The following is a 10,425-nucleotide window of genomic DNA, read 5'->3' as shown; positions in this document are numbered from 1 at the left end:
GAAAGTAACAGGGCAATCACAGCTTGCTTTGATTAACTTACTATTTCTTTAAACAAGATTTTACTTTCATGATCAATAATTGTGTCTTGTATTCTTTTCTGACATACCTATTTTTTTAAAGGCATGTTAATTTAATGTGAGTGGAGGTTCATGTTATTTTTTCAATGCATTAAATTGTTTCTGGAACACATTTTGAAATCTAGTTCTATTTCTTTTAGTAAATTACTGTATTTACTAAATTAAAAACTCACAATGAAGAGGGAGTGCATGTTCTAGCCCACGGGTGTCAAACTCACGACGTCACGTAACTTGTCATGACATATCACGACTTTTTTCCCATTCCCGGCAATGGGGTGGGCGCGGTGTTGGTGTGATGCATCCGGCCCACGGGCTGGCAGCTTGACATCCTTGATCTAGCCCATTCAACATAAACTTTCACCGCTTCCTGCAATCCAGTTGATCCACACAATCCCAGCCAACAATGGCAGAATTCATTATTATAATGATAATAATGATAATTATTATGTAGATAATTATTACATGCCCATTACAATCATTAAATCATGATGATCATAAAGTGCATCATCATATGATTGAACCTGTTTTTATGACCTTTTCTGTGGTGGTCATAAAGCAAATTTGCAGTCATTAGGCAAATCCATTGTTCACCATGAAGTGTTTTTGCTGGAAACCAGAAAGTCATGTGATCAAGGGATGCTGCAAACAACTATAAATGCAGGCTGGTTGCTGAATGCCCCACATACATCATATGACCACAGGGAGGACCAGCTGTTGGAACTGGGTAATAAATATTTTTTGAGTGATCCATCATAACTGAATGCTCTCTAAGCAATTGGTCGTAATTCAAGAAATACCTGTACAATATCTCTTGAAGATTTTGCTGAACTTATTCTTGGTTTTCCTAAGAACTCCAGTGCAATCATCTATCCTTATTGTTAAGAGCGGGTATCCCAAAATGGTATCTTGAAGATGGGTTGGACTTCATTTATCACAATTGCCCAAACAATGGGGCCATTGGTTTGGATCCTAATGAGGGTCAATGTCTAGTTAATGCCTAATTTGGACAGCTCAGATTTATCACTCTGGAATGATCATGAAGAACATTTCCTTGATCCTAGACCAGTGGTTCTCAACCTTTCTAATGCCGCGACCCCATAATATAGTTCCCCATGTTGTGGTGACCCCCAACCACTTATACATCACCGGGTGCCAGGGGCATGGCCAAAGAAAATGGGAAAAAAATGGCGGACAGCCTTGTTTGGTGACCCCCGTGAAATGGTCGTTCGACCCCAAATGGGGTCCCGACCCACAGGTTGAGAACCACTGTCCTAGACCATTTCCTTAACTACTATTCCACATTGTCTCTCATATAGAATACCATCCATCACCACCACCCTGCTCCTTCTAGCTATCTGCTATGGCAGGGGTTCTCAACCTTGGCAACTTTAAGACTTGTGGACTTCAACTCCCAGAATTCTTAAAGTTGCCAAGGTTGAGAACCCCTGTGCTATGGCTTCTTTTATAATATTTTTTAAACAACATGCCAGTCACATGATGTCACCATGTGCTTTCATCACTTCAACATTCTCACAGCTTTCTGCAGACACCACTGGCACAGAATAATTTAAAGACAGAAACTTACATTTGCTCAGCGGCGAACAAGGACCCATCTTTGATGTCCTGAGTCGATGTTAAACTATGTTAATGTGAAATCCACTTCCTTAATAATCCTTAGTCAAATTAGAAAGACTTAAGTCTATTTTAATCAGTTGTAATATATAAAGGTCTTAACAAGGGAAAAGTGCTTGAGATTCATTTATTTTGTCCTCTCAGCAGATGCTTTAAGATGCATTATAACTTCAGGATTTTTCATACTTCCAGCTACCGTAAGGCCTACCCTGAAAATAAGCCCTAGCTTTATTTTTGGGGGGTGGGCCTAATATAAGCCCTACCCCCAAAATAAATCCTACTTTTGGAGTGAGGCGCACACCTAAAAATCAAGCTACGGCAGCAGTGGGAGCTGAAGCTGCTCCCCGCTTACCGCTTACCGTTGCAGGCAGGCCTTCCATGAGGCCTTGCTCCGCCATCCCACTTCTACGGCTGAAGGAAATGCCTCTGCAGCTGAGAATGGAACTCCGGCCTGCATTTCGCCTTCAGAGGCATTTCCTTCGGTCGCAGAAGTGGGCTGCTGGGTGGGGCTGTTGTTGCCACGGCAGCAAGGTGAGACCATGGAAAAGACACCCCCTGAAAATAAGACCTGGTGCACAACATCTGCCCAACAATTTTAACCTCAGTTCCCAATGGAAAGCCAAATGGGTCACTGAATGCCCAGTTATAGGAAGACATATAAGTGACCCCTACAAAAGAGGGGCCAGGCTTTGAACTACCATGTCAGCAGTGTACAATCCTGAATAGGATTGGTCCTCACTTGGCATCTGCCGGGACTCTCTGTGTAAATGGGGCATAGTATCCTTCCCTCAGTGTGACTGCAGGGCCACATCAAACTGTAGATCACATCATAACTGGCTGTAAGCTGAAGTCCAGTGTCTGATTTTTTAAAAATATAAATGATTCTGCACTTCAGTGGGTTAGAAGGCCTGGACATTGATATTTGAACATAGATCTTTTTAACATGTATATTTTATTAGGTTCCACTGATCTAATTGAAATGTTAATTTATATTGCTAATGCATGTATGTCATACGCTAAACAAACAAATAAATAAACCAGAATTCCCCAACCAGCCAGATCTTTTAAAGTTGCTAAGACTGGGAAGTTCTGACTTTGTGAACCTTCCTGGCTGGATTCAACTTGGTTTGGACAGCCAGCATCATTTATTCATCAGTCAGAATAGAATAGAGCTGGAAGGGACCTTGGAGGTCTTCTAGTCCAGCCCCCTGCTCAAGGAGAACTATACCATCTCAGACAGGTGAATGTCCAGTCTCTTCTTAAAAATCTCCAGTGATGGAGTGCCCATGATTTCTGGGGGTAAGTTGTTCCACTGGTTGACTGTCCTCACTGTCAGGAAGTTTCTCCTTAGTTCCAGGTTGCTTCTCTCTTTGATCAGTTTCCAACCATTGTTTCTTGTCCTTTCCTCTGGTGCTTTGGTGAACAACCTGGCCCCCTCTGCCTTGTGGCAGCCCCTCAAATACTGGAATACTGCTATCATGTCTCCCCTATTTCTTCTTTTCTTTAGACTAGCCAAACCCAAGTCCTGCAACTGTTCTTCGTATGTTTTAGTTTCCAGGCGTTTGATCATCTTAGTTGTTCTTCTCTGAATTTTTTTCCAAATTCTCAACATCTTTTTTGTGATAAGATGATCAAAATTGGCTGCATTATTCCAGATGTGGTCTTACTAGGGTTTTATAAAGCGGTACTAATACTTTATGTGATCTTGATTCTATGCCTCTGTTTATGTAACCCAGGACTGTATTAGCTTTTTTGGTTGCTGCTGCACACTGCTGGCTCATAGTCAAGTGATTGTCCACTAAGACTCCAGGGTCTGTCTCACCGTTACTGTTTTTAAGCCAGGTCTCGCCCAATCTGTATTTGTACCTTTGATTTTTCCTGCCTAAATGTAAGACTTTGCTTTTCTCCACATTGAAACTCATTTTGTTGGATAGGGCCCATTGTTCAAGTTTGTCAAGATCTTTTTGGATCCCGAGTTTGTCTTCTGGGGTGTTGACTCCTGTCAGTTTGATGTCATCTGCAAATTTGATAAGTTCCCCTTCAATAACCTCATCTAAGTCATTTATGAAGATATTGAAGAGTACTGGGCCTAAGACGTAACCTTGCGTGCTGGCTACTAGTTATGACTTTGTTGGTTTCTAGTTGTTCACAGATCTGTTTTTTGATTATCTTTTCTAGGATCTTCCCAGTTATTTATGTTAAACTGATTGGTCTGTAGTTTCCTGGGTCTGTTTTTTCCCCTTTCTTCAAGATGAAAACCATACCAGCCTTTTTCTAATCTTCAGGTACTTCCCTGGTGCTCCAGGATTTATGGAAGATGTGGTACAGCGGTTTCATCTCTCAAGGCCTGTTGAAAACCTGGCCAAGTCCAGAAGGCCCATTTTACCCATCTTCCAATGTCTCAGGTGGGGGGAACTACGTGAATGGGGGAAATCGGTCTAAATCAGAACCAGCCCAGTAGAATTGTCAGCAAAGATATAAGAAGGCTGCAGGTGAGAAAGGCAGACAGAGATTTGAGGAGGAGAAGATGACAGGAAGGCAGTGGAGATATCCATTAGGGAAGGGTGAAGGAGCGTGACGGCAAGGGGTAGAAAGGTTTTGGTCACCACGTTGTAAAAAAGATGTTGAGACTCTAGAAAGAGTAAAGAGAAGAGCAACAAAGATTAGAGGACTGGAGGCTAAAACATATAAGGAACGGTTACTGGAATTGGGTATGTCTAGTTTAACGAAGAGAAGGACGAGGGGGGACATGATAGCAGTGTTCCATAAAGAAGAGGGAGTCAAGCTATTCTCCAAAGCGCCCGAAGGCAGGACAAGAAGCAGGATGGAAACTAATCAAGGAGAGAAGCAACCTAGAACTAAGGAGAAACTTCCTGCCAGTTAGAACAATTAACTAGTGGAACAACCTGCCTCCAGAAGTTGTGGATGCTCCAACACTGGAAGTTTTTAAGAAGAGACTGGACAGCCATTTGTCTGAAATGGTATAGGTTTCCTGCCTGAGCAAGGGGTTGGATTAGATGACCTCCAAGGTCCCTCCCAACTTTATTATTATTATTATTATCATCATTATTATTATTATGAAGAGGAACACTTTGCTCATGCACAGCAACTCTCTTGGATGTACGAACTTAGCCCGCCGAGAGGCATTGCGTTCCTTCACACGCTCCTCGGCCCCAGTTGCCCTTTCGGTTAAACTCGGGGCCTGCAGGAGTAATCAAGGGAGGCTGGCCCAAGAGGCGGGAACGGCAGCTCCGTTGCTATTGGTGGGCCGCATCGATTTTAAAGTCCACGCCGCTCGCCTGGGCTGCTGAAGCGGCGAAAAGATGGCTAGCTCAGCGCGGCTCCTCCTCGCCCGCTGGCCTCGGCTCTTGGCCAGGAACAGGACTTCCACGGCGCTAGCCCTCCCGGGGAGAGGTAAGTGGAGGCAGCCGGGAAGGGGCCGTCTGGAGACGCTCTTTCGGTGTCTCTCCTTTGCTCGGCGAGTATCAGCCTTTCCACGGGGCTGGTGACCGCCGTGCCCCCGAGCATGTTCAGAGTGCATTTGTCCCGAAGTTGCAACGAGCAGGATGAATGTCCCACAGCCCCAAAGGGGCGGGTGTAGTCTCGATCCACTCCCCTTTCATTCATATAGAACCTACAAAACCACTTTCTGAAAATGCGGTCACAGCTACAAACCGCAACCCGTTAGACAACGCATCCTTCCTTCCCTCCCAAAGTATTAACCCTACGAATTATTAAATATATATAATATACATCACGCACAAGTATATGCAATATTAACATAATATTGCATATAATCTGGGTGAAAGATCTGGCGGAGGCTGCAGGAGCGGGCAGGAATGAGAAGGGGCGAAAAGCACCCACAGCCTCTTCCGGCGTTCTGCCCGGGTCAGGAGTGTCGTCTGAAAGCGAGAACGCACGCGCGACTTTTGCGCTGGTGATTTGGGAATCCCGCACGGGGAAAATTATCCCGCTCCTGTTCGCGTTGCGCTTCTCCTAATTGGCTCGCTGTCGTAGGATGGGGTTGGTGTCCGAGCCTTCGCGCGTTCTCTCGGAAATCAATACTATAGGATGCAATTCAGTGTCGCCCCCAATCCAGGGCACTCGATCTTTCGATAGGTACAATTTGCCTCTCTTAATATGCTCTCTAGACATGCCAGACATGCTATAATTCCCACTCTTTCTGACTTGCGAGGAACAGAATATTCATGCTGGTGAGGATGATGGAAACTGTCATCCAATTCATTTGGAAGGCGGGAGGATGGCGCAGATGATGTCAAATGAAACCCCACTAAGTACATGATACAAAAATTGTTCCTGAAGCAAAGAGGTGGATTTAACTCCGGGACTTCTTTTGTCTATACTCTTAAAAAAACCAGAGTTCAGATTAGTACAAGAACTCTTTCCAGTGTCCCCTCCTGGCCCATGAGGTGCAATTTCAGATTCATTCACAAAGTTTGAGATGACATTTCATCCATTATAGGCAATGTTTAAAAGGTGAAAATGATTTGCTGGGAAATTAAATTGCATTCCAGGTAGATGGCTATTGTGATGGGCTTTGAAAAGTGTATTAATCTGCATTTCTTTTTGTTAGAGGTGCATCAGTATCAAGAACTGAAAAATTCTTCCTGCCTCCAACCAAAAATGCCTCCATGTGACTTTGTACCTGAGAAGTATGATGTAAGCCTATGCTAGTCTTGCTTATTACAGATGATTGGTATCATTGATACCAATGGGAACTAAATGCAGTGGATCAAACCAAACAAACGTCTACTGTGATTCAGCCCGGGTGGCGCAGTGATTAGACTGCAGTATTGCGGGCTAACTCTGCCCACAGCCTGGAGTTCGATCCTGAGGGGCTCAAGGTTGTCTAGGCCTTCCATCCTTCCGAGGTCGAGGTCGGCAAAAGAGGATCTAGATTGTTGGGGGCAATAGGCTGATTTTGTAAACTGCTCAGGGACTATGGAGCAGTATATAAGTTTAAGTCAGACATGTCAAACACAAGGCCTGCGGGCCGGATGCGGCCCGGGGAGGGCCCAGATTTGGCCCCCTGGGGCTGTCCAAGAAATGGCAAGGGACCGGCCCCTGCTGCCCCAGCCCTAACCCACTGCAACCCTGCAGGGTGCCTTGGAGCACGTGCAGGAAACAGCGAGCTGAGCCGAAACAGCACTCCGGGCTGGTGGCATGCAGCAGCAGCAGCAGCTCACTTGCTTTAGCCCGCCCCTCCTCTCCCTGCTTAACCCCATCAGTCCCAGTCAGGAGTGGAAGAGGAGGACCGGGGTGTTACAAAAAAGGAGAGCTTTCCCCATTCTTCCACTCCATTCAAGTGCAGCTGAGGAAAAGGATGAGGAGGAGAAAACAGGAAGGGTGTGTGTGTATGTTTAAGAGAGACAGAGACACAGAGCCAGGAGGGGAGGAGGAAGCCGAGGTTTTACAAAAAAGGAAAGCTTCCACCATTCTCCCCCTCCTCTTTTTTATTAACCTGTGTGTGTGTGTGTGTGTGTGTGAGAGAGAGAGAGAGAGAGAGAGAGAGAGAGAGAGAGAGAGAGAGAGAGAGAGATTGAGCCAGCAGGGAGTTGCAGAGTAAGCAAACTTACAAAAAGGGGATCTCTCTCTCTCTGTCTCTCATACACATACACACATACACGGGAAGGTAGTGTGCAGACGGCTAGACAGCAAACTTGCATATTAGCTTTGTGGTCTATTCTTGCCTCCCCCCCTCCCTAAAATCCAGGCAATAATAAAACTCTTTGGATTGAATGGGAAGTTAGGAATTGGTGTGAGTTGAAATTAAAAGGCTAAGTCAACTCCCCCCTCCCAAATTATTTTGTCGGAGACAAAAATACTTCCCTTCATCTACTCTTTTATAATTTAATCCAGCCTTACCCAAACTAATATATTTTGGGTGTCATGAACCACAGTTCCCACCATCCTGTGGCTATGCTGGCTAGAAATGCAATGCCTTATTTTCTCTGCAGTATGCGCCTAGGAGGCAGTAGGTCTGTGGGATTTAGATGTATTTAAACATTTGTTTCTTCTGCCTAATTTATTAAATCAACATCTAATTTGAAATTAAAAGTTTCTGAGAAATCCAGGGTGGTTTACAAGAAAACTCTCAAAGGCAGCTATTGTAAAGCATCACTAGCACTGCTTAAAACAATATTAAAAGTATGTATTTTAAGAAAGAAAAATAGTAGTAGTAATTTACTAGTGCTATTTGGCCATAAAATGTGTTGTTGTTTTATGTATGCCTAGCTGAACAGTGTATTTGGAGTTGCCTCTAAATGGGTGAGGGTTGCACTGTTCATATTTTCCTTGGGAGAAAGTTCTGTAATGGGGGTGCTGTCTCTGAGAAGGCTCTGCTTGTGGCCACTGTTCTATAAACCAAACCAGGGGGACCATCTGGTCTAAATGGATGGTAAACATAGATGATTAGGGGGCTGGAGGCTAAAACATAATGACAAATGTTTGTGGGAATTGGGTATGTCTAGCTTAGTGAAAATGACTAGGGGTGGTGACATGATAGCAGTGTTCCAATATTTGATGGGCTGCCACAGAGAAGAAGGGGTCAACCTATTTTCCAAAGCACCAGAAGGCAAATAATAGATGGAAAGTAATCAAGAAGAAAACCAACCTAGAACTAAGGACTTATGAAAACAACTAACCAGTGAAAAAGCTTGCCTTCAGAAGTTGTGGATGCTCCATCACTGGAGGCTTTTAGTAGAGATTGGATATTCCATTGTCTGGAATGGTATATGTGCCCTGCTTCAGCAGGAGCTTGGACTAAAGACCTCCTCCTGCACCCACCATGAGCAACCTGGCCAAGAAGAGTGAGCACAGCAGCAGCAGCATTAAGGAGGAGATAAGTGCAGCTGGGCACCCCCTCGGGGAAGTGCGACTAGGCTAGGCAGGGCTGTAGGGTCTGGTGCTGTGGGAGTCAAGGGCTGGGCTGGGCACTTGACCTCTGCTGCCCAGGGCTCTGGGCAGTCCATGCCCCTGTCCAGCGACCCGTGCACAGCCTGAGGCTTAGTGAGGCTCCTCCAGTGGACCATGCCCTGGCGCTCGCCCCCTGTGCCACCCACCCTTCCCCACCCTCGGATGCGCCTCATTCCTGCCCAGGCCTGCACAGGTGCCCGACGTGAGTGACATGGAGCTGGCCACGCCCACCCAGTAGGTCACGCCCATGCCAGCCACACCCACCCGGCCCCCCAATGGCAGCCACGATGCTGATGCGGCCTTCAATGAAATTGAGTTTGACACCCCTGGTCTAAGTGCTATTTCTATTGCTGCTGCTATTGTCATACAGAAGCTTGGATAAGGTTTTAGGTCAGGAGTTGAGCATGTGTGAAAACTAGCAGATCTTTGGTCCCATCTGTGGCATCTTGCAGAATCGATGGGAGAATTCCTGCCAGAAATGCTAAACAATCCCTGCCACTTAGTGTTCATCAGGCTAGACCAGTGTTTCTTAACCTTGGCAATTTTAAGAGGAGACGACTTCAGCTCCCAGAATTCCCTAGTCAACATGTTTTCTTCTGGACATGTTTTAATTTATCAATGTCTGTCCTAAACAGAAGACTTAAAACTCAAAACCATCTGTGCAGACTGACAGATTCAGAATAGAAAGGAAGAATAATTCCTCTTCTTCTGGGTTGGGTTCACGCATCAGGTATAGCCACTAAAAAGGAAAGAAAGAAAACGTAAGGTTAAAATTAAACAATCTTACCATGTTGTTTGAATGTAGCCACTTGGTCTTTATTTGATCTGATGTTGTGCTGACATTCACCACACATATAATTTTTTTATGTTTTGCTATAGTCCCACACTTATGAACAAATACTGAAGATCCGCCAAGACAACGTGTTCCCGTCCCTATTAACTTGTTATAAGAGGCCACTCCTGATCCATCAAGGACACATGCAGTGGCTGTTTGACTTTGAAGGACGAAGATACCTTGATTTCTTTGCTGGAATCGCTACTGTCAGTGTTGGTCACTGCCATCCGTAAGTAAGCTTTCAACACCTAAGCTTATATGCATGGACTAGCATGACTGAATTCCATTCACAGTGTGTGCCATTTGCAAAACCCAGGAAACATTTTTTTTTCCTATTGTTGCTATTGGCTTAGCTTTTCTGACATCATCCCAAAGGTGCTTCTCCCAAAAGGCAATTGATCTTTCTTGTTTTTTTTTCTTGAAAACATTTTGCTTGTTATCCAAGAAGCTTCTTTAGTTTTTCTTTGAAATGTTTCAAAGAAAATGTTTTCAAGAAAAAAAACAAGAAAGTCCAGTTGCCTTTCGGGGAAAAAACACCTTTGGGACAACCATGACCTGGATGATCTGACATCACAGCTATTTTGAACAGGTATAATCCTTATTTAATTGGACTTATGGGCAGAGAAATACCCATGGTGATGTTTTACTTGTTTAAAGATATATTTCTGAAAGTGTTCCTATAATGTCTTATTTTCTAGTGACTTAAGTTTGTTTCCATTTCTGTAAATGCTGCAGCATCTTAGTTCACTGTTATGACCCAGGTCACCTAGGGCAGCAGTAGGCAACCTTGGCTCTTTTATGACTCGTGGACTTCAATTCCCAGAATTCCTGAGCCAGTATGGCTCAGCATGGAAACCTCTCCCTTTCCCCTCAGCATGGCTGGCTCAGGAATTCTGGGAGTTGAAGTCCACGAGTCATAAAAGAGCCAAGATTGCCTACCCCTG

General features: G+C 44.7%; 1 protein-coding gene across 1 annotated transcript in view; it reads left to right on the top strand.

Moving 5' to 3' along the window:
• The first annotated feature begins 4,980 nt into the window (after nucleotides 1-4,980).
• The window catches only part of AGXT2 (alanine--glyoxylate aminotransferase 2), a 28,883-nt gene continuing 23,438 nt past the window's right edge, over nucleotides 4,981-10,425 (top strand). Inside the window, exons 1-3 of the mRNA XM_039347868.1 lie at nucleotides 4,981-5,124; nucleotides 6,305-6,390; nucleotides 9,526-9,710. Coding sequence (XP_039203802.1) covers nucleotides 5,034-5,124; nucleotides 6,305-6,390; nucleotides 9,526-9,710 — 362 coding nt within the window. The 5' untranslated portion in view covers nucleotides 4,981-5,033. The remainder of the gene's footprint in view (nucleotides 5,125-6,304; nucleotides 6,391-9,525; nucleotides 9,711-10,425) is intronic.

The sequence above is a fragment of the Crotalus tigris genome, unplaced genomic scaffold (genome assembly GCF_016545835.1).
Source record: "Crotalus tigris isolate CLP2741 ecotype Arizona unplaced genomic scaffold, ASM1654583v1 scf7180000018103.2265978, whole genome shotgun sequence".
In the NCBI taxonomy this organism is placed as follows: domain Eukaryota; kingdom Metazoa; phylum Chordata; class Lepidosauria; order Squamata; family Viperidae; genus Crotalus; species Crotalus tigris.
Note: the sequence above shows the minus strand (reverse complement) of the source record. Positions and strands in the feature narration are given on the sequence as shown.